This window comes from Rhamphochromis longiceps, linkage group LG18 (genome assembly GCF_057381845.1).
Source record: "Rhamphochromis longiceps isolate RC_006_pf linkage group LG18, R_longiceps_female_GT1.1, whole genome shotgun sequence".
Taxonomy (NCBI): Eukaryota; Metazoa; Chordata; class Actinopteri; order Cichliformes; family Cichlidae; genus Rhamphochromis; species Rhamphochromis longiceps.
The window spans coordinates 34,697,489-34,722,827 of record NC_140574.1 but is presented as its reverse complement, the minus strand read 5'-3'; the positions used below and the strand labels follow the sequence as shown (position 1 = coordinate 34,722,827).

General features: G+C 40.7%; 1 protein-coding gene across 1 annotated transcript in view; it reads left to right on the top strand.

The window, feature by feature from the left end:
- The first annotated feature begins 924 nt into the window (after window positions 1-924).
- pappa2 (pappalysin 2) overlaps window positions 925-25,339 on the top strand; it is a 100,489-nt gene continuing 76,074 nt past the window's right edge. The window contains exons 1-7 of the mRNA XM_085388158.1: window positions 925-3,013; window positions 9,386-9,618; window positions 10,028-10,255; window positions 10,362-10,957; window positions 21,708-21,856; window positions 23,991-24,130; window positions 24,891-25,044. Coding sequence (XP_085244284.1) covers window positions 2,098-3,013; window positions 9,386-9,618; window positions 10,028-10,255; window positions 10,362-10,957; window positions 21,708-21,856; window positions 23,991-24,130; window positions 24,891-25,044 — 2,416 coding nt within the window. The 5' untranslated portion in view covers window positions 925-2,097. The remainder of the gene's footprint in view (window positions 3,014-9,385; window positions 9,619-10,027; window positions 10,256-10,361; window positions 10,958-21,707; window positions 21,857-23,990; window positions 24,131-24,890; window positions 25,045-25,339) is intronic.

The following is a 25,339-nucleotide window of genomic DNA, read 5'->3' as shown; positions in this document are numbered from 1 at the left end:
AGGTTAGAGAGTCCCATTAAGAAGACATGGACAACAAAACCTATACTGTAGCTTATGCTGCGATTGTTTTCTACTCAATCTGACACCAGTTTACACAGCAATCCACTGTGTGACTTATGAATATCATAATGCAAATATACATTATGTAATATTATAGCATAAGATAGTATAATATAACGTATTAAAACTTGCAAGTTGCGCTTGTGCACTTGCCCACGCACAAGTGCACTTTTTTCCTGGACCATTCTCCACATTACCAGATGCACAAATGTTTCAAGATAGAGAAGGACGTCAGACCTCACTTTAAGCTCCCTTTAACTCTCTGAGTTCAAAGCCGTCATCGGTGATGACCCCCGTTTCCAACCCCTACCAATGACTATAACACTAACCCCATGCAATCAAGCCAAGTCATTTTTTTCATTGCTCTCCGTGGGACTTCCAAGTCCCAAGTGGAAGTAAATCACCATGGAGGTGGCATTTGAAGGATGAGAGCCTAATTTTACTCACATGTAGCAGAACAAATTTTTACAAGCTGGTTCCTCCACAAATACACCCAGTGTCAAACAAATGCAGTGGATTCATAAGCATCCTGTTAGGTTAGAAGGACATCACACGAACTATATTTGCCGTTTGGTTTGGATTTCTCCGGCCTATTTGCATGTTTAGCAGCAGTCTTGCATTGCCACCTTTACTAGAGTAAAAGGGCCAGGATACTCCTCCCACCGACAGTGATGATGGATGGATAGGTGGATGGATGAGGTCAGGACAAGAATAATAAATGCATAAATAAACTTTACAGCCTTTTTCCTCTCTCAACTCTGGATCAGAGTGATGCACAGCGCAGCAGCAGCAGAAGAGAGGAGAGGATTTCCCTTGTAAAACTCAAGTGTGAGGGAGAGGGTAGGACGCCTCCCCCTCCTCCTCCATCACCACCACCACCACACTTCCCCTACCGGTGATGTCAGGGCGGGTAGGGGCTCCCTGATAAAAACCTTTGGACTCGGGAGAATGGGAGAGAGAGAGGGAGAGAGAGAGAGAGGTGAAGGAGTGAATGGAGGAGGATATTACTACAATTGCATAAACCGGTGGAGAAGAGCAGCAGCAGCAGCAAAGAGCGCACAGAGACGCACAAGAAAAAAAGAGGAGTTCGAGCGCAGACGCAGAACTCTGATTGACTCTGATGGACTAACGCATTCGTCCTCTTACAGAATTTATAGGGACGCTCAACAAGTGGGGCTTTTGCTATTTTAGGGCTGGCACTTTGCGCTGCGCTTTATTTTTTCCGCTCTTTTGCAGTGCTTACTCCGATCCACCTTGCGGTCAGATGTTTCTTTTCTTTTTTTTTTGGAACAGGACGCACTAAACTGATGCCGCAGTGGTCAGGTAAACAGAAACAGCAGGTCTTGAGCAAAGAAGGAAACCAGATATCAGATGATTTTATGATTTAGACAAATTTGCCAATTTTACTTCTTCATAAAACAAACATTTGCGCTGATAATTATTTCTAACATACTAAATCAGACCGGTGTTTCTTTACCTCGTGGGCTTTGTGCAAGGCTTGCACAGATAGTTCGGTGTATGCTCTTTTCCCTCTAAGATGAAATAAAGAGTCAGAGGCTGCAGATATACTGCGGACACGCACGGGAAAGGGGGCAACGCGTCCCCACTAAGTGTCTGCGCAAAGTGCACGCGTGTGCCAAGCAGCGATTTAGCTTCACTTCGCAAAAACTCTGAATTTTTGCCGTGATTCTTTAGCAATATTGAACACCTGCTTTTATTCCAAATCTACAGCTTCTAAAAATCCTCAAGTTTGAGTGAGAAACTTTAAATGTCCTCTCGAACTCTTTGGGATGCACTGATGTATGTTTTCATCTGATTGCTTTTTTGTTTTTGTTTTTTAAGTAGGTTCATTACAGTTAAAAAAAAACAAAACAAAACAAAAAAGACAGAAAAAACAGCTATTTTTTCTGTTGCTTGTGAAAAAAATGCGCAGATTTCTCTCATCTCAGCCTGTGTGAGATTCCTTTGTTAAAAATAATAAAAATAAAAAGGCTGAAATCTCCTTTTATACATCGGCCAAACGCTGAACCCGAGAAAATGCTGTTGATCAGACTACTGGCTGTCTTCCTCGTCTTCATCGCTAACACGTGGCTGCTTCGCTCCGATGCGCTGAGCCTCTACAAACGTTCCTTGGCCCGGCATGCAGACCGTGAGCTGTCCAGGCTGGCAGGTGAACCCTGCGCCGTCTCCGGCGTGTGGAGGTCCCGGTGGCAGCCCAGCTCTCACTCCCCGACCCAACAACGCCCTCCAGCGGCCCGTACGAGGACGCACACGAGCCGGAGAGAGCTGTACACTGTTAAGAGCGCTCGTGCGGTCTGTGCAGGAGGGTGCGGGTTGGAAGCCGGGGCGCGAGGGTTCGCTCCTGCGGGGGAGGAGGAGAAGGGAGGCCGGGGAGACGCCGAGATGGTGGCGGGGAGAGAGGGGGGCGAATATTTCGGGTCGCCCGGAAGCTCCACTGACAACCAGAGGGAGCAGAATGAAGTCGGCGCAAGCGGTGGGCAGTCTGTCAAAGACGCCGTGTCTCCCTCGCGCGCCCCTCGCGACCCCCGCTCCAGGTTCACCCGCAGCCTCCACGGGACGTTTCGCTACGAAGAAGAGGGCAACTCCAGCTGGGAGAAAGTCGCCCCGTTCAGCTCCACGGATTCCAGGGGGCTCCAGGTCCTCCAAAGGCTCCAGCAGGGAGATGAAGACCAGTCCCCCACAGCAACCCCCGAAAGCGTCACGGAGGACTACTCTGACGAGGTGCAAGAGGGAGACTGGCTTCCCGCGGGCACCTGGGGGAGCCCTGTACCAAAAGTGCCCCCGTCCTGGATGACAGCCCTGTACTTCAACGGGCGTCGGGAACAACTGAAGGTGAAGCTGCCGGCGGGAGTGGAGCTTCCGAGGGCCACGTTCAGCCTGGAGCTTTGGGTGAAGGCAGAGGGAGGGCAGAGCAATCCCGCGGTCATAGCAGGTGGGTGCAAACTCTTCTTTACAACATCAAAGGTACCACTGTTATCTAGTTAACACCCATGTATGACATGCCACAAAAAGTTTGCCATCGCTCCCTTTTAATGACAATCTTCTGTTATGTGTTGCACGAAGTTCTCTGAAACTGAAGCGAGGTTTTTACTGTTTCAAATACACATCACTGATCAGGCAAACTCAGGCGCTGAAATCATCCGATTATTAATCTGTCAGATGAACTAAACTAACAAGCAAATATCTACCAATCTGTGCACGGCTTATCCTGTAAATCAGCTGGACTGAAATATTATCTTTCATAAAAAGTCACATCATTAAAATGCCAAACCTTGCGGTGACTGCGGTCATTCATAAACACGCTCACTGATTCAAAGTGCTTCCGTAACTCCGCTCTGTACTGCAATTACACAAGGCTCACAGAGCTAAATAAAAAAAGGGGAAATGCCTGCCTTAGATTTCTTTTTCTTAAGTTAGTGAACTAGTTAAATTAGTTAATGAAGTCAATTGTTTCCAAAATTAAAATCTGCCACTTATGCCCTTAATTATACCAACCAGTCTCCTACATATTTCAATATTTAGAACGAAAACAGACAAAAAGAATATATATATATATATATATATATATATATATATATATATATATATATATATATATATATATATATATATATATATATATAGGTCCATGTTGTAAATTTAATTAAAATTGCAATTTTATTTAGCACATTTCACTACAGTAAAGTCACTGTGCTTAACATATTAGATTGCAAAACACTACAAAACAAGTTTCACAGAAAAATAAAATACAAGTCAGCATAGACACACACACACACACACACACACACACACACACACACACACACACACACACACACACACACACACACACACACACACACACACAGTTATTAAGTGTGAGCCTGTGTAAATAAAAAGGTTTTAAGTTTGTTTGTGAATGTAGACACGGCTTTAATCAGCCTCAGGTCAGCTTGTTCCAAAGAACTCATAGATTTAATTCTGGGAACAGCTAAAAGATCGGCACCTGATGATGGAACTGAGAAAGCCAAACCAATCAAAGGATTCCAAAGTTAATTCTATGTTGAACTGGAGCCAATGAAATGATTTCAACACTGGAGTATTGTGTTCAAAATGCTGTGTACATATAAGGACTGCTGCATTCTGAGGAAGTTGAAGTCATCCTACTGATAATTTGGATAATCCTGCAAATACAGGGTGACAGCTTCATAAGACCTGCATGGAGCAATTTCTCAGTCAGTTTTGAGACGTTTTGAAGTGCTAGAAAGCTCTGGTGACCTTTTTAATAATGATCAAAACTGAGGTCACTGAGAAAGGTGATAAATATGTAATATAAATATGTCTCTGACTGAAAGTGGTCTTATGGGGATAAATAAAACTATTTCAGTTATTGTGTAAAAGTATTGTTTTGCTGTACATTAAGTATTTATGACCTTCAGCTGGCCATCTGAGATGAACATCAGCAAGGTTCACCTCCACTGCACTCGTGGTGTCACAGCTTTACAAAACTATCTTCAACTAATACACAAATTCAGTAACTACACTGTAAACACAATGAAACAAACACAGAACAACTCAGCACTACAGAACACATGTATTATTTTAGTTAATGTCTATATTAAAAAATAGGCTTCCCTGACACGCCCCACTCGATATGCTAAAACAGTGATGGAGATCTTGTTTTTAATCTTCTTCTTTTGGCTGTCTCCTTTCTTTCTCTTCTCCTCCAGTCAAATCACTCGACCTGAGATCTCCCTCTGATGTACTCATCTCTAATGCTTTCCCTCCTGGTCAATACCAATAAAATATCTTAACATCTTCAAATGTGCAACCTCCTGTTCTATCATGTCTTTTTGTTAGTGCCACTGTCTCCAAGTCATACCACATAGCAGATCTTCCTACCATACTGTAAAACGTCCCTTTCACTTTTGCTCCTATTGTTTTGTCACACATAACCCTCGACACTGAGCACAGATGAACTCCAAAAACACAGTTCAGTGCTATCACATAAATCCCTTCCCTTCATAACCTCAGGGCGATTGTTGCTTTCTTTGAAAGGAGGAAAATAGCATTCTTCTGGTGCACTCATTTAGGCTAGTGTGTCAACATGTGCAACATAAGAAACTAAGCAAACAAAATATTTTAATATGAATACATTTCTGATCAGATTGTATCATTTGCTCATTGTCATTACTATTTTCTCAAGCTTATCCTTGGGTTGTACTAACAATAATTACAACCAGAAAAATGGAAGCTTAATAGAATTATCTTATGAATGAGTGCAGCTTGTTTTGAATACATACCCCAAACTAGACCGTGGAAGTTTTAGGGTCTAGTTACATCCCTGCTGACAACAATAATGAGTGTGATTGGACATAATTGGACACTGACAGCAATTATCATTGCTGCCACCGGATGCTGACGAAGATAATGTGACAGGATCATTTCCATTTCTGAAGAATAGGCTATTATAAAGAGGACGATGAATATATTGATAGCTGGTATTGATAACTGTGTGATGAGTGATGACACTCGACACAGCCTCTTGGAAGAATTTTACAATTACAATGTAAACCAGGAAGCAAATGTTGCTTTCAAGATTGTTAGATTGTAGCCTTAAAATGTTACACGCTAAGCTAAAAATTCCACAAAAATCTATGCAGAGCAACTCACCTGGTTAAATACGGCTTATGTTAACTTGCTGCACCATTTTGTGCTAAAAATTGACATTACAAGAAAGTGCAGGCCAGCCTGACGCGGTGTAGTTTAACGTCAGTTCATAAAAGATTGTACAAAGTCTTGAACGACTTCTCACTTCTTTATATTTTGCCAGACGTTCTTGTTATTTTTTTAAATCGTCTTGAGCAGTAGTTCTCCCGTTGTTCTAAAAGTCTTTCAAAGTTCTTCTTTGAATATTGGCTTGTTTTCAGTCCAGTCCTTGTACCTGACCATTTTCGGGGAAATGTTTTTTTGCTTGTTAAGTCAATTAATCGTGACCTATGAATCATTCAAATATTCTGCATGCCTGAAATGTTTAGCCATGCCTGTCACAACTATATAACTTTAGTTGAATCTATAAAAAGTTACAAAGATAACAGTTTAACAAGTATAAAATAGTGATTCCCAAACTTGACAGCATGGTGTGCAGTGTGTCCTTAAAAAAATCAGAGGAAACGGGACAAGTGGAGGGTGTGAAGAAGCCACAGGGTGAAGGGTGACGCATAAAAAATGATGCACAAACTGGACTGAAGATTACAACAGGTGTTATACACTGATGAATCCAGATTTCAAATTTTTGGTTCAAATTGTCGTCAATAAGTACAAAACAGAGAAAAACAACAGTGAGTGTCTACAGCCAACAGTAAAACAGTGTCATGGTTTGGGGCTGCATTAGAGCCAGTGGTGTTGGGTATCTTTGATGGAACTATGAATGTAGCAAGTCATGGTCAGATTGTGATTCGGCATACACTACCATCTGGAAAGCGGTTGATTGATAACGGCTTAATTGTTTTAGCATGATCCCAAATACACTGCCAGTAAAAGTAAAAGCATAGCTGAAAGAAGAAGAAGACCTGTGGGCCGACCTTCAGTGAGACCTGAAGGTTACTAAAAGGAATTATACAAAACGTTCAGGCTGTGTCACAGAATAATGGTGGTCATATCAAATACTGATTTTTGATTTTCTTTGCTTTCTATAATGCGTTCCCATGAATGCTTTGCTCATGTTTCAATAAATCACTGCATCCAAACACTGCAAAATATAAAGAAAAGATGTTGGTTCTAGATTTTTCCACAGCGTCGTATCTCTTCAGTGCAACACATCGACACTTTGGACACAAAGTCACAGCGTTTGCTTTTTCCCTTTTTGTTTTTAATTACAATTAATTTTAGTTGGTTTTCATCAATTTAATGAAATAACACTGAAACTTTGAAAAACTGAAACTCCTTTCAAGATCGGTTACCATCAATACGCAGTTATCGTGACACCCCTAAAGCTAAAGTGAGTTATAACATTAAAAGATTGGTTTAACCAGGTAAATTCTAATTCAGGACATAGAATCTGTGATTTCACTCAGCTTCTCATCAAGAGTTAGCTTCCCTGTGGATTTCCACTGATTGTAAGTGCCAGCTGTAGACACACTGATTCCTACACAACCTGCATTGTTTTGCAGGCTCTTCTCGTGAAGACAAACATGGCTATTTTTCTAATACTGAGAATGTTGCATTTGAAAAGCTGCACACTTGACAGAACAACACATACATCAAGCAAATTGAAGAGGATTAAAGCACTATGGTGTAGCACTGCAGCTGTCCAGATAGTGAGGGAGACCACAAACTGTTATGTCCGCTCACATTTACTCTGATCAAAGATCCGACTCCATTACTCAACTTCTCTTTCCCCTCATTGCTTCCTTATGTGAGGCATGGGCCTTTCTCTTTGTAGTGTCCAGAAGGAATTTGACCAATTCAGTAAAAAACAAACTCCTATTGTTTCTGCTAGACATGACATTGACATTGGTTTGACTTCTAATGGTCACTGATGATCTTTTAAATCTGTTTGCACATTTCAACCCTTTGCTGTAAACAGTCCAGTCCCGAGTGGGCTGCTGGACAAATGATGATGCCATTAGTACATTTGACAAGCCCTACATTAATATATAATACAGATAATAAGATGTATTATTGCATGATTCCATGCATGTTGCACAACATATACAGCAATAGTGCTAAAGTTTTAAAAAATTCAACACTGTATAAAATATTCATCAGTGATAGAGTGACACGTGAAATTCTCTAAATGTTAGTAATGTTTTTAAAGTCTTTGATAAAAGTCTTAAATTATTCAAGTTTCATTTTCTTGTTACTTTAGTGTCACATGTTTTGATTTCAATGTTAGATTGGATCATGTATCCTACTCTGCTATATGTAGCATTTTTAAAGCTGAACTCTAACAGTGAATCAAATGATTGAGTAATTCAATAGAGTTGTCTGGCAGCAGTAGTAGTGAGCTGCAAAAAAACTCATCACAGTGTCTCACTGCTCTGCAGGGCATAATTCAGCCCACTGTTTGGGTTTCCTGGCCTGGATATTTCACTGTCCTCAGTAACCTTGTTAGAGGAAGTTTTTTAATAGTATCTCTGATACTGTACACTACCTGCCCAACAAGCACACAGCAGACAGAAGAGGTCAGCAGTTTGATAGATGGAGCATTTAGAATCGAGGATACAAAGTATTTCCCTTTAAAATTGCTGCATAGGGACATTTGTGTCCTTGCTAGTTTGCAGCAACAAAATAAGTTGGCTAAAATAATTATCTTGTGCTTAGTCCAACACCAGTTGCCTGTTGTTTCAAAGATGTCAGTTGAGTAATGCGAACTGCTTATATGGAGCAGCGGTGCGTGTTCTTTACGTTCTGCACAGACAAGTTTAGCCACACATTGTTAGTGCCGTCTTGTGCTGCACATTTCAGTTGTATTTAAAATTTAATGCAGATGCAGTATTTTTATGATCAATGTTTAAATCAGTTTGCCACCAGGAGTTGATCTCAAATTGTTTGTAAATATGTTTGACTGTACAAATCCACAGTATATCAGTGTTACATTGCCAGCTGCTTCTGCTTCCCTCCAAAGGCCAAAATAGCTGCAGAGTTAAAATATTGATTCAGTGCAATAATTAAGCTGAACGCGCATCGCCACATTGAAGATGCTTGTTGATTGGTCGTCCTGAAACATTGCGGTGTAATGCAAGTGAAATACCATTTTGAAGTTACCACACTAAGCTACAAATCTATCTAAGTCTTACCTCAACTACTGAGTTACATGCTTAGCCATGAAACTGGCTCAACTCCCTTTTAGATACACAAGTAAGCCTACACACACACACACACACACACACACACACACACACACACACACACACACACACACACACACACACACACACACAGAATTGAGGAGGGTGAGGGGGTTCCCTGACCCTTCTCTGTCCTAGTATTTGACATCTGGGGAGCAGATGTGCGTCTGTGTGTGTCTGTTGCAACAGCAGATGGAAACATCAGGGCCTTGCCTTTGCTTAGTGAAATACCTCCGTCCTTCTTCCCCTCTCTGTTCTGTCCTGCTGTTTCTGGCTTGTCTACTCTCTCTGTCTTACTAACTGTGTCTCAGCCTCTATGCACTGCTCTCTCTCTTTTAGTCTCTCCTCCTGTAATCATAGGAGTATAATCACTTGGAAAGGTTGCTTGTTGGCGTGATTGTTCAATTTCTCAAGGGTGCTGACTCTTTGTAAATTGTGAATATTCATTTTTTTCCACCACTTTTCTCCCCTAGGTGTCTTTGACAACTGTTCCCACTCACTAAGTGAGAAGGGTTGGTCAGTAGGCATTCGCACTGTGGAAACTGCTGGCACCAGAGATGCACGCTTCTACTTCACACTTCGTACAGACCGAGCTGTGAAATCCACCACTGTCCACAGCCACCAGCGGTACCAAGCCAATGTCTGGACTCACCTGATGGCCGCTTACAATGGTCATAACATGACTTTGTATGTTGATGGAGCTAAGGTGTGTGATTGAGTTTGGTCATTTACCAGAGATACAAATCAATGGTCCATTTCATGATGTTTTCCAGGCATTTCACCCATGGCTATATATCATATTTACCAGCTCTATTACAATATCCTCTTAGGGATTGTTTTTGCTTTTTGTCAGATTATAGGGCACCCAATTAATATGCTGGCAATAGAAGTTATTGCCAATGAGAGCATCCATGGAGCAGAGTGACTATATTACATGCCAACCAAATGGAAAGCTTCTTAAAAAGCTAACTGCCACAGCACTCTAATGCTGTAACATTTGGATGACTTACTGCTTATATGTTCTTTTAAAAAAGAATAATTAGGCAATTAATCTTAAAGTATATTCAGAACATGATAAAATGAAGAAAAAAAATCCCTAATTTTTTCCCTCTTAGGTAGGAGAAAGCAGCCACCAGTCAGGGAATCTCTACAGCCCCTTCATGAAGGCCTGCAGAACCCTCTTTCTTGGCAGCAATCAGTCCGATCAGGGGCAAAGCTTTAGAGGCCACGTAGGAGGTGTGGTCTTGTGGGGCTATGCCCGCTCCCATGCGGACTTGCTCAAACGGCCACTCCAAATTGACATGAGTGAGCCGGTGCTGGCGATGTGGGCTGACTTTACTAATGTAAGTGGTCATTTCAAATTTCTACACTGTTAGTTGTTGATTTGTGTTCTTCCAATTGTCTTAATCTTCGCTAAAATTCATTTAGTACTGCTTTTCTGCCTTTTAGGTGGAACAGCTATGGACTCCATACAAAGACCATCATCCAACCATCATCACCAGTCCTGTCCCTGAGCCAGAACTTGTCTCCTCCTTCTCGCCACCACCCTGTGGCCTTACACCCTGTGACAATATAGATATCATCTCTGGATACAACGACAACTGGCAGCTCCGAACACCCAAGCGAATTCGCTACCGGATTGTCAACCTCTCCAACGATGATGGTGGAAACCCCACGGTGACCGAAGCCCAAATTCAGCTCCAGCACCAGGCTCTGACTCAGGCCTTCCGCCCTTACAACATTACTCTGGATCTGAGTGTCTACACAGTGAAAAACTCTAGCCTCCGGGAGAGATTCATCCTCAGCAACTGCCGTATTGCAAAGATTGGGAACCGCCAGTGTGACCCAGAATGTGACCATCCGAGGACGGGTCATGATGGAGGGGACTGTCTCAGGTTGGGGCCCTGTTACAGCTGGAAGAGGCAGGATGGGGTTTGTAACATGGGGTGCAACAGTATACACTACGACTATGATGATGGAGACTGCTGTGACCCAGATGTTACAGATGTGCTCAAGACCTGTTTTGATCCTGACTCTCCTGACAGGTAAGGTTGTTGAACAAATGTTATCTACTAAAATGGCTCTCTATGTAGAAAACGTACTTGTAGGAGTGAGACGTGTTGTATAAAGCTCTGTGAGTCCTCACATAGAGTAGAAAAGTACTATGAGAACAAGTCCATTTAATATAATCTAAAATGCAACCTAACCCTACTCCTGTACTGTATTTTTAACTTTAAAGGCCTTCCTTTAAGGCCCTCCCAAAAAACTAACAGAAGATTTTTAATCTGAAATATTTTTGAACCAGGTGTTGTGTAGCCTTTACGAGAACAATGGCCATTCAATTTTAGACTGTGCAAAGCGTTAAGCAGGAATATGTAAAAGGCTACATTGTTGAGGAGACATAGCATAGAAAGTAGGAGGATTACATTTTAAGCCAGTAAAGGCAAGATATTATTCCAGAGAGAAGATTTCTATGGGCATGAATGGGCACTAGTAAGAGTACCTCTCCCTGTGAGGCAGTGAAGTGTCCCTATTTCGCATGCTGCAGTACTTCAGCAGGCCGTGCAGTCAGTAGCTCATAATATGGCATGAACAAATTGGGACTCTCACTTTCCCCAGTGGTCTTAGAGGGAGCTCTGTGAAGTAGAAATGGTGGGTTAAGTGGCCAAAGTACACACTTATTTTTGCTAAACAACACGAGCGGCAGCCCACTGCCTTTCATTTGGTCTGACAGTCGGGCTCACGCAGCGTTCTAAATAGCTCGCACGAAGTCTCCCCATGAGGTCGTCGGCCGAAGTTCTTAAAGGACTTAAAATCCAAATTTCAACCACAAGCTTCACACTGAGCCACTGGGAAACAGAACATGGGAACCAAAACTGCTTTTTAAACCATGAGATTTAGCTTCTGATGTCTTGAGCTGACAGAGTGTGACAGCTTAACACAAGGATGAATAAATGTTTTTTCAAACATTTTTTCCCCATGATATATTTCCATTTCTTTATTTTTTTTTTAGTGTAATGGACCTTTCTTTACCACTGTGGAAGTTAAGTAACTAAGTAGAGTTCCCTCTAAAAGCCTCTGTTGGTGTAATCATTACATTCTGCTCTCAGTGTAATACAAATGGGATATTTATGTAGTATGACAACATTCGTATGGATTACATTCAGTAGATCAGCAAAAAACACTGAAGTAATGGTCAATAAAAAGTCAGTTTTAAATATTACTGTTACAAGTCACTTTGCTATTTCTATGGTTTTTCAGGGAGTGTCTTGCTGTAGCTACAAACTGTGGTGCTACCCACTGCTGCTAGTTCATAACCATCTCACAGACATGTGCATCTACTTTCAATGCCATTGATATTTATTTAGACTTTTTCTCTCCAACTGATTTTTCCGTGTTACATTCAATAGTAACTTCTTCCAAACCATCAACGTGTCTATTAGACCCATTCCTTGTTTTGAGCTAATTAAAGGCCAATCTTCAACCTTCCTGTTATCTCAAAAACCATTGAAACACTAGTGGTAAAGGAGCTAATTGATCATCTGCAGAGGAATGGATTGTCTGAGGGTGTCACTCAATTTTCAGAATTCGTCACAGTACAGAAACAGCATTAGTGAAGGTTACAAGTGACAATGCTTCTGTGTCCTGCTAGACTCCACTGCAGTGTTTGGTACTGTTGATCATAATATTTTATCTCAGAGTTAGAGCATGCCAGGCATTAACAGTAGAGTGCTGCAGTAATTTTAATCATATCTATCTAATAGACTCTATCTAATAAATAGGGAGTCTTGTACATGATTCACTTAGCCTGCATTATTAGAAGGCATAGCATACATTTTCATTACCATGCAGAAAACCCCAGCTTTCTGTACATACACACACACACACACACACTGAGCCGGGATAAGATATAAGAGGTTTCTTCCTTTTAAAAGGGAGTTTTTCCTTCCCACTGTTGCCAAGTTGTTGGTGTTTAGCTTACAATCTAAAGTTCCTTGAGGCAACTGCTGTTGTGTTTTGGCACTAATTACACTACCAGTCAAAAGTTTGGACACACCTTCTCATTTAATGGACTTGTCTTTATTTTAATACCTTCGACGTTGTTGATCCATACTGAATACATCAAATATATGAACCAAGATAAATGGAATTATGTAGCAAAGAAAAATTTGATAAATAACTCTAAGTATGTCTTATATTTTAGATTCTTGCCGCCCTTTGCTTTGTTGACAGCTCTGCAAACCCTTGGCCTTCTCTCAGTGAGCTTAATAATGTAGTCACCTGAGATGGTTGTCACTTCACAGGTGTGCCTGTCAGGCTTCATTTGTGGAATTTCTTGCCTTCAAATGGTGTTGGGACCATCAGTTGTGTTGTGCAGAAGTCAGGTTGGTACACAGCTGACAGCCTTTTTTGTCAACTGTTAGAGTTCATATTATGGCAAGAACCAATCAGCTAAGTAAAGAGTAATGGCAGTCCATCATTACGTTAAGAACTGAAGGTCAGTCAGTCCGGAAAATTGTTAAAACTTTGAACGTGTCCACAAGTGCAGACGCAAAAACCATCAAGTGCTATGACAAAACCGGCTCACATGAGGACGCCCCAGGAAAGGAAGACCAAGAGTCACCTCTGCTTAGACCAGTGGAAATCTGTGCTTTGGTCTAATGAGTCCAAATTAGAGATCTTTGGTTCCACCTCATCCCAACACCATCGAGATGGTGTTGGGATGAGGTGGACCGCAGAGTAAAGGCAAAAACGCAAACAAGTGCTCAGCATCTCTGGGAACTTCCTCAAGACAAGAAAACCATTTCAGGTGACAACCTCATAAGGCTCATCGAGAGAAGACCAAGAGTGTGCAAAGCAGTAATCAAATCAAAGGGCGGCTATTTTGAAGAATTAAATATAAAACGTGTTTTGAACTATTTCACACATTTTTTTTACTACATAATTACATATGTGTTCATTCATAGTTTTGATGCCTTCAGTGAAAATCTACAATGTAAAATAGTCATGAAAATAAAGTTGTGTCCAAACTTTTCACTGGTATAAAATTGAATTGAAGTGAACTCCCATTTTAGCCCCAGGGGCATTGGTCATGTGTTATTCCTGGAATCTTTAATTTCTGGCTTTTTGTTCTTTGTCCTGAAGAAGTGTCAGTAAACTAACTGGCAACGAAATCTGGGGTATAGACACCAGGGAAGTCTGAACTTTCCTTAATATAAAAACAGTGCCTGTGAGCAAGGTGATTAACCTTCAGCATTTTCAGCGGCCAATAGAAGAAGATATGTTTAACTGGACAGCTCCCAGTGGCCAAGAGATGGAGACTGTAACCGTACTGTGCAGCCAGCAGGTGTGCATATTTGCATCTGTACGAATGTGCAACATCCTGTCGCTGGAAAAGGACATAAGGTTAAATGTTAAAGTTCAGTAGAAGCAAAAAAGAAAAAAGCTGGGTTGCGTGCGTGTGGTCTCATTGCTTGGCCATATGGAGGAAGCCCTTTGGGTGTGTCAAAAGTAGATGTAAATTTATGGTGTCCCGTCATGAGCTTGCTGGGATAGACTCACAGAGGCAGAGGGGAAAAAATGAGGTTGGTAGTTGTAATGGTCAAATGTTCCCTATCGCAGCCTGAGCTTTCTACCCTGCAGAGAGGAGATAGACTCTAATGAAGAACTGGACAGCAGAGACCACTCCACTCAGTTGTTTTGCACCAACACAGTTTTATTCAGAGGTCTAGTCCTTGGCCTTAGCTATATAAAAAAAAACTCTTTGAGTTATTCTAGATTTAATATGACCATATTTATACTTAAATAAATTAACTGGGCAATTACAACATGTTTGATTCTAATATATCTTTTAAAATTATGGATCTGGATTTGTTTTTTGTTTTTTTGTTTGCTTTCCTAAAGAAATCTTCTGCAGTTTAGATAATGAAAGCAAAACTCTCCAGTCATGGTATGTGTGTAATTCAGTGCATCGAGTTTACTTTTGCAGGGACTATTGCTAACATTTCTGTCTATAAGCTTCTGTCCCTCCAGTAAAAACAACATGGACAGCCAATACACAGGCGACCAGGGTGTCATAAAAACTGGTCTCAGCAGAGTAACAGTAATGTAGGTCTTTTAGAAAGGTCCTGACCTCAGCATGCTGAAAATCCTTGTGTGTGAGTGGGAGCATGTGTGTGTGCATCTGTGTACCTGGATCCCAATTCAAGCTTTCTCAGGCAGGAGAGAGAATTAATGCGAGGATGACATTTTGCTGGCATTTGCAGAACACTGAAGCATTTTTATGTTTGGGATCTGGGTTTTTGATATCCCTTCACTGCAGCCCCCCCCCACCCCTCTCTCTCTGAGCTGTTGGCCAGGTATTCAGATTTTGGGACCCTATATGAGTGCAGCTGCTGCTGGCCAGTACAAGGCCTGAGGTTTTTGAAGCCAGCTGCTGTCACCACACAAATTTGCGGTCAAGAGCCAGTTCTAGAGCAATAGCCAGGTACGCTGGAGATTCTGGCATCGCAAAAAAGGAAAGTGAGTGCAAAAGGGGAAAAATGGAGAGAGAAAGGCAAGGATGGCGGGAGTGATGGGGTGGCGGGGGACATCATGTATATTTACGCTAAGACAAATGTCCTGGATTAGCTAACAGTCTTTGGTTAGTTAATCCTGGCCAGAGCCCTTATGTGCAAAGAGTTCCAGGCAGCTCCTCTGAAACATCCGTCACAGCCTCGTTCATCAAATCAAATCAAATCAAATCACTTTTTATTGTCACATCACATGTGCAGGCACACTGGCACAGCACATGCGAGTGAAATTCTTGTGTGCGAGCCCCACAAGCAACAGAGATGTGCAAACACAACAACACAAACGAGCAAAATACAAGAATGGCCAACCTGAAACTAATAAATATATGTACAATATATAATAGTGTATGCATTTCTGGATGTGTATACTAAATATTTTCCTACGTGTGTGTGTGTGTGTGTGTGTGTGTGTGTGTGTGTGTGTGTGTGTGTATACACATTTTTACAAATTAAATAGTAAAAAAATAAAATAAAATAATAATAATAATAATAATAATAAAATATATAAAATATACAGAGTTGAATATGTGCAAAACAAGTGGCATTTATATACAGTGTGGAGTGCATAACATGCGTGTGAATTCTGTGCGTGACATGACGTTAGGTCAAGTTTAAATGTGCTTGTGTTTTATTCACTAGTAAAAGTATAAATATTTCTTAGAGCAGCAGTTCTACATGTGAATGACATTGATTCAGTGCTGTCTCTCAGCTCAGTTAAGCTAAGCTGTCACAAGCCTTATGCATTTCTCTGCTAGTCAACTTAGGCCAGAGCATGCAAACTCGCCAGTTTGCTACGTTTTTAGTTTCTGTTAGTACACCCACCAAGCTTTCAATTCTTACAGGGGAGGCTAACTGTCAAAATGGATGATTTTAGGTAGTGCTACATATAAAAGGAAACTTTCAGTTCTAGAAACTAGAAAATAGTCGTATGCTGAAATAGTTTAGCCATAAGATGGACATAGCCGATAGTCCCAGAGTCCTATTCAGCTCTGCAGTCGTTGTCTATACACTGCTTGAAAATAACCAAACCAAAAAACACTTTTGAATCAGAGTGTAACATCAAGTATCAGAGAGCGTTGTTAATCAGTTTCAGCTGCTCTGGTGTTAATGAAATGAACAACATGTGCGCTAGTGGGGCAACAATGAAACAACCCCTAAAACAGAAATGGTTTCACAGGCGGTGGCCACTTTATTCCAGTAGAAAAATCCAATAGAGTCCTCTGGGGCATTCTGTCTCGGTCCATCTGACACAAACAGGTTCTAACTGAAACTGTCCAGGAGCTTTGTGATGCTGTGGTCCAGATCTGGGTGGAGATCCCCCAGGACACCATCCGTCATCTCTTTAGAAGCATGTCCCAGTGTTGTCAGGCATGCGGGGGCCTTGCAAACTACTGAGTACTATTTTGAGTTTCTGTAATGAAATTTCAGCAAAGTGGACTAGCCTGCCGCATCTTTTTTTCATTTTGATTTTCAGGGTGTCTTTGAATAACATCATTTTCATTTTTTGTCAAACAATGTGGCATCTTTTCATACTGAAAACATTACCCAGTCCATATCCGGATAGATATCAGCAGGATTATTCAAAATGTTTCTGCTTTGACCTGGTGACCGACCGGACAGCTTTCCATATGACTGATTACAACCTGGGCTGTTTCATGCATGTGCAACACATGTGTGGAAATAGTCTTATATACACTCACAGCCACACACCAGTTGTTAGCTTGGAAAATCCTCACTGTGAATGAAGTTTGCAAAAGTAAACTGTGGGGAACCACAACAAAAATGTTTGTTACAGCAAAATGAATCAGACATTAATCACCCTGCTGAATATGTATGTGTAAAATATGTAAAGAAGCTAATAGTGTCACAGTGGCTAAAGCTAAAGCTAAAGCTATCCAGAGCTCAGAGCCAGACACAAGCTAGCATCCTCGGTATGAGCCTCTGTTGGAGCTAAACATCAAATAAGTTCCTGGAAAATTGTTTGAAGAAGTGACACATCAGAATCAGTCAGAATACTTTAATAATCCCTTTATGTTAATTATGTGGGTTACAGTTGCTCCAAGACAATAACAGTGACAGACTAAACGAATTAAATAATACAATAAGTTTACAAAATATGAGAAATAGCTCCAATATACTTACAACTAGCTCAATTTAGATGTCAAGAATATTACAGAGGTGAAATATGTATGACTGACATTTAACCCCACCTGGGGTTAAAAATATGCTGGAAAATGATGTACGTACCTGACATTTGTTTTGCTATCTAAATGTTTTGCACCGTCTTTTGTCTGGTGAGGTAAAATATGTAAGGTGTGCACAGCAACTCTGTTCAGACTTACTGCAATTTGGTACGATATTATAAAGACATTGTGAAGTTTATGAACTTCTTGACAACTGGGATAGGCTGCACCTCCTTTGTTTGTGTACACTGTCAGTCATAGGTCTTAAAAGGAAAACTAGAATTAGCAAAAAAAGGGAAATGAGTAACTGCACGTACTTTTTTTTGACCTTAGTTAAAAGACAAAATTGTTGAAAGGCAAGCGAGGTGCACAGTAAAGTGCGCAACATGGTAAAATGTTTGCCTGCTGCTGCCGTGACATTTTCACAGTCTGTCTTCTGGTTCAAAGTAACTGACTTGTCAACAGTAATATTTTGAATGGATGCACATCTACAGCTTTACATGGTAACTGCGCTGGTGCTGACTCTGCTGTTGACTCATGCTGCGCTTGACTTAGCCGCAAATGTTGTTAATGCATAACCGGGGTTTTCATTTCAATCATGTAGAGCCATTTATTATTTGCCAGGTTGGCCGTAGTCTTCCACTGAGGCATCCTCTGAGTCTGAGAAGTTGAAGAGTCAACTCTTTAGTGATCAACTTTCTGTCACTTGTAATTGCATCGCCCTGGGGTGATGAATACTGCACGCAGCCTCAACTGAACTCTGCTTCAGTAATGTAGTGTGAGGAGGGTTTCCCTGAAGCATCTTAAATCTTAAACCCTATTTAGTCAGGCAAAGTGCCCGAGGAAACACATTCTTATTTACTGTACAACACATGCACTGAAGGAGGGATTGCATTAAGAGTACTTGCCAGATGTATGGTTCTTGGCTGCTGAGCAACTTTGGACCAGTTTGAAGTGCCTTACTTAATGGTGCATTGGCAGTGGCGTGTGAGAGGATGGGGATTACTGTTTTCTCATTTCATCTGTCTATCCTTCAGGTTCTTGGAACAATGTAAGGAGCACTAAGCCAAACCTCAATCCTTTAATGAGCAAATATATAATGATATTTCTAATGCTTTTTAACCTTTTACTATTAATAAATGTAAACCTGCTTCTGAGCCTAATCAAAAGCATAAACTTTTTTTGACAAACTTACGAGAAGTAAAACACGAGAATTCAAATGAAGTAAATTTAGATTATGGCTCAGAATTCTTCAACAAAGTAAGCCCTACAGCTGAAATTGATCAACCACATAAAACCTGAACTCCTGGCTCAAAACATACAACATGAAACAACAATCCATTACGTTATAATAATAAAAAAAGAAAAACACTCTGAAAGCATGGCCTGTGCGTGATGAAAAAACCCCCAAAAAACAAGACTTCACAAACAAAGTTATGCATGATTCATGCACTTACCAGAATATATTCTTATAAATATGAAGTAATCTGACCTACCTCTGTGCTAGTGCATGAGTAGAAGACTCCACATGCAAAAACAGACCTGGATAAAAGCCTAAACTGTCTGGCATGGAGGCACTGGGCAGTCACACTGCATGACTTTCAGACCCAGCAATGGTAATAGGTGACATAGCTTTCAAGCTATGAAACCAAAGGAGAAAAATGACATGTGACCTCACAGCAGCCGAGGAAAAACAACCTTAGCGTCACACATGAAAGTGTCCTAAGGTCATTTTTGTAGGCAGAGAGAGATCTGAGAGGAATATTGATGGATTTAAGTAAAGAGATACTCTGCACTGACCATCTGTCTTTAAACAGATTCTAATGAGACCAATTTGCTCACCCCAATCAGGATGTACACTCATCAACGGTTCAGGGTGCTGGTGGAGTTGGGATATTTTCATGGCATACTTTTAGCCTCTTAGTATCAGCTGAGCATTGTCTCGATTGAGGCCTACATGAGTATTGCTGCTTTACGACCACGGTCTGCACCCAGCCTATCTTTTGATGGTTCCAGCAGGATAAAATCCACATGACAAAGATGTTCTCAACAAGGTCTGTTGAACATGACAATGATATCACTGTATTCAAACAGCCTCCACAGTCACCAGATCGCAAACCAATACAGCGCCTTTGCAGCCGACAAATCTGCAGCAACTGTGCGATGTGTTGGATGTCAAATATGCATCAAAATCTCTGAGGAATGTTTCCAGCACCTTGTTAAATCTTTGTAATGAAAAACCAAGAAAGTTCTCAAGATAAATACGGACCCAAAACCATACTAGCAAGGTATAGAATTATCTGGTGAATGCTTGTCTCCTTGCTTGCAAAGATATTATGTGAAATGTACTTGTTTTCTTTCATGCTGTGAGTTGGGTGAGAAGAGATATCTACTGGAGATATGTGTTCTGAGCCTTTCTTTTACCACTTAGCTGAGCTAATGCTAATCCATCTGATTTTAATATATGATAGACTACATTTACTGTACAAGTACAAATCAACTGAGCTAAGGTTTATGTCACTCTTACACAACACCTGCTGCAACTATAGGTTGTAACTGGCACATCAGAGAGAAAAAAGTAGATGCTAATCAAGTGAAACACAAAGAGGAACATAATCAGCCAACTTAACTGAAAACAACTGTGTAAGAGCTCTTTGACTATGCCAGTCTTTAACTTCTAATAAGGAACTCTGACTGTCACTTATTCTAGTTTGAGGGTAAGCTCACACTGGAGCACACTGACTACACATATGTCTCTAAGGATAAACAATGTTTAATTAAGGATGTTTGGTACGTTGTTGTGTATTTTTAGTTATTATTTATTTATTTTTTACTTTCTGCTGCCAATGCTAAATGTTAGAATAGCCTAGCACCACACTCAACGATACACAGCTTGTGAGACAACTCTTCCCGAATTATAAGCCAGACAAATATTTTCCTCCAAAATTTCCCCTCCTGAGGCTATCTTTTATTTCCACGTTTCTCTTCTTTTTTCTTTCTTTTTTCTTGTTCTATACAGTGTTTTGTATTAGCTTCCCTACTATAGCACACTATTACAACAACATTTAGAGAAGCAACTGCTTGTAAAATTGGTTAATTTTCTAACTTTAAGCTTTGAACTATGTAATCAGTTTTATTTTTGGGAACGCATATTATATAACATTATAACATTATAACTGCAGAATAAAACCAAACCATTCCCGAACCATTGTTTGCTTTGTGGCAGAGCTGAAAGCAGACACAGCCATCAGGAAATACCATTTCCGTGAAGGGGTGTACATGGTTTACAACAGTTCTTAGGTAGATGGCACATGTCAAAGTAACATCCATATGAATGGCAGGACCCAAAGTTCCAAAGCAAAACAATGGCCAAAGCTTTACACTGCCTCTGCTGGCTTGCATTTTTCCTTCAATGCATCATAGTACCAAGAAATCTCCAGGTATGCGATGCATACGCATCCAGATTCATCAGACCAGGCCACCCTCTTCCATTCCTCTTTGGTCCAGTCCAGCATGGGCACCCTAACTGGTCTGTAACCCTATCTGCAACAAACTATGATGCACTGGGTAATGTGAGTATCAGTAGCTCGTCTGTGGGATTGGACCACATGGACCAGCCTTCACTTCCATGACCATGTCCCTGGTTCACCACTGTTCCTTACTTGGACCACCTTTGATCAATACTGACCACTGCAGACTGGGTACACCCCACACGAGCTGCAGTTGTGGAGACGCTCTACCCAGTCGTCTAGCCTTCACAATTTGACCCTCGTCAAACTGACTCAAATCCTTACACTTGCTCATTTTTCCTGCTTCTAATACATTAAATTTCAGGAGAAATGTTCAGTTGGTCCCTAATGTATCCCACCCAATAACTGGTGTCATGATATAGAGATAATCAGTGTTATTCACTTCACCGGTCAGAGGTCATGCTGTTATGGATGATAGGTGTGCATTTAGCTTTTTCGGCTACTAAATCACTCTTTGAACTACGAAACATTCTGATGTTTGCATGTTTTCTCTCCTTTAAATATATACAGGGCTTATATAAGTGTGAAAGAACTAAAGGAGGAACTAAAGCTGAGCGGCACAGACACACTCAACGTCTTCTTTGCAAGCAACTCAATGCGTCAAGAGCTGGCAGGAGCTGCGACCTGGCCGTGGGCAAAGGAAGCTCTTACACACCAAGGTGAGTGGATTTATATTGAGCTTTACTAATGCGACATATTTTGTTTTTCATGTTGCACTTTTTTCAGCTTTCTCTGTCTGTCATCTATTTTCTAACTTTCTGTTTGTGCCTCTCACCCTATCTGCTTTTCTCTTTAGCTGTAGCTTTGCCCTTTCTCTCCATGCTTTGTTTAGGGTTAGGGGCCCTTTCAAATTACATGGGAAGAGCAGCTGGAGCTGGTAGAGATTTTCCTGACACATTACACTCCCTCTTTTTTCTTTCAAATCTTTATTCCTCTTTCCACTGGAAGGATAATCAACCCAACAACCACCAAACAAACAAATAGCAGTGTGGGCTCTGTACCATTGTTGGCAGCCATGCCTACTTAACAGCTGTTCTTTATTAATTTGTACTTCTCTTCATGTGTCACAACACAATAGTAAATTGACTCAAAAGCAGTATACATGGAACGAATACATCTTGATGAAGTGGTTATGATATAAATATTAGGTAAATACTAGATATATAAAATATATACCCAGTTCAAAAATGAAAGTCAAGTTATTTCTAACATAATGTTACATAATGTAACATGTTAATAAAATAATCAACTGATATAAACAATAATGAAGTAGTACTATGGTTAAATTGTAAACCAGTATCATCTGATAATCTTTATTGTGTGCATGCTGCACGGGTGGTTCGACTCCTGTCTCCACCGTCTCTCTGTGTTTGAAACACATTTAACCTGTGCAGCCGTCAAAATATGTCAGAAAATATGGAAAAGCTGTCTAATGGCAATTTTGGCCAAGTCATTGGAGGAAGATGCACAGAATTCATTAGAATAAATATGGATATGTGGAGGTAAGCATCAACGACACAGCTCTCAGTTCTCACTCCTTCTTTATTCGTCTCCAACATCAACTGCGCATATCGCGCCACAAAACACAGGAACACACTTCCTCTACACTGGGTGTGAGTGGAGCCCTCTAGTGGTCCACCACAGATATTCATTTTTTAACTCTTTTATATTTTGATGTGGTTTTTCGTAATGTTATAGTATAGAGTGAGCTGGTTATTGAGACATAAACATAACAGGTTCATTTCAAGTCTCATGCTCGTCATTAACCATCAGTTTGACTGGCAAATAATATTACACGACTCACTTGAAGCAAAACAAATGCATTCCTTAAAAAAATTCAAAAAATTAAAAATCACAGTTTGACCAGCAGAAAATCAATAAAGTGTATTTATCACTGACCATCTCAGCCATATTTGTTTGGAGTTGTTTAATGTTGGGTGATATTCGCTGAAGTAAAGAAAAGAATGTGCACACTATGGGACCAATGAACACAGTCAAATCCATCCAACCATTTTTTATCTCTGATGTTTCGTATCAAAGGGAATACAGTATGCTGCTGTTGCTGAGGAAAAAAACACTTAATGGTGTCATTATTCTGTGGCTATTAATTAGATTAAAATATTAAGTATTGCATTGATACTAATGGTCAAAGCCACAATTATATTTTTGAATTAAAGCGGCAAATTAAGTTCAGACATGTATTTCAGCTGCACGGCATCTGTCTCTGTTTAAACCAACACGTTAGAGGATGACAAATTGTCTCTGAAGGCCCTGCTGTTTAGTGTCTACGTATTTAATGTCTTCATTGCTTAATGTCTTTAGCCAGTGTTTCTAATTAGAAAACCAATAACCCATGTGTGCTGTTAATCCTGTGATTATAAGGATGCTGCAAAAAAATCTGCCTCCCACTTAGTTGGCTTTTGTTTTTTGGAGTTCCCAAATTGTGTCTGTTGTCTTTTTAAACCGTTATCTCTCGCATGCTTCGTTAGTGGTTTCAGATATTTATGTAGCCTTAATTTTTTTCCATTTAACCCCCACCATGACATTTCCCAGCTGTAACCTAACTTTTACCAAATGTAACATTTTTTTATTGTCTGTCACATGGATACTGAACCACAGTTACAATCAGAGACATCCTGTCAAAGTGGGTAATCGCAAATCATTTTTCTCTCTTTTCACGTTGCCACTTAAAAAACATTGCATTTTCTATCTGGCTGGCTTTTCAAGAACCACAGCTTACTAGACGGTAATAATGTTGTAACCAATACTGCGATTTTTACCGCTTATATCCAGGCGGGATGGTCCTGAATCCCTCCTACTTTGGCACCACGGGCCACTCCAACACAATGATCCATGAGATGGGACACATATTTGGACTGTACCATGTCTTCAAGGGCGTGAGTGAACGGGACTCCTGTCATGATCCGTGTCAGGTAGGACTTTTAAATTCTGCTATTTGTGATAATGCTAATTTATGGAATTATTTCTGATTGGAAAACCCACATAAGTAAAAAACTAATAATAGCATCTTTAAATGTTTTTGTTGAGTCTGTGCTTCCACAGGCCCCGCTAGTTTAGAAAATTATTCTCGTGAAGGACGAAGACAAGACAGAACATCTTCAACCGGTCTTTTACTCGCTAGCGAGGGAAGGCTAGTCGGAACCAGGCCCGTGGAGCTTAACGCTCCTCACCTGTCTCCAGCCCAACTCCTTCAAAGAGCAGCCCTCCTCGTAGCCTTTTATTCCCATCACACTTACAGTTTACACAACACAAGCACCTCCCCTCGTAAAACCCCCCTATGGTTCTAAAAGACAAGGCACTATGTGTGTGTATGTGTGAGCACCTGTATGCATGTGTATGCATGTGCAAGAACGTGTGTGTGTGTGAGAATGTGTGTGTCATGGGGGTGCGTTTGTGCGACCTCCTGCTCACCAAAAGGATCATAAAAGCAGGAACAAACAACAACAAACAGATCTTTCAGATAGGATGTGCCTATAATAAGACCTTTTCAGCTCCCCCAGCACCAGAGTAGCTGGAGAGGAGGTCAGAGACAAAGGAATGTCTTTGATCCTGCTGCTCGAACTAAAACTTTACAAATTCAAGAAGCACAATGACAACATTCAACAATTTGACTCCAGCAGTGTTACATCACATGCCCTCTCTTACCATGCATACCATACATATTTTGTGCAGGAGACCACCCCATCCATGGAGACGGGTGATCTGTGTGCTGACACTGCCCCAACACCTAAATCCAAAGCCTGCCATGACCCCGGAGCTGTCAACGACACATGTGGCGTCACCACCTACCTGAACACTCCTTACAGCAATTACATGAGTTACACAGGTGAAACAGATGAACAAAATGCTCAGGTGTTACAATGTATATGTAATATATACAGTAATATTATTAACAGTATGGCAGTTAAAAGTGCATTTCTGAGAATTACCATCCACTCTGAAGTAAAGTATAATCACTCAATCAATCAATCAATGTGAGTGTGTAATTATACAATTATGTTATGGTTTAGTAATTTCTGTCCATATCCTCAAGCTGTTACCACCCAGTGTATTTAAAAAGCCAACAAAAGCTTATTAGCCTGTTAAGCCCCCAGTGGTTTTCTGATCTCTGTGATCTCCTC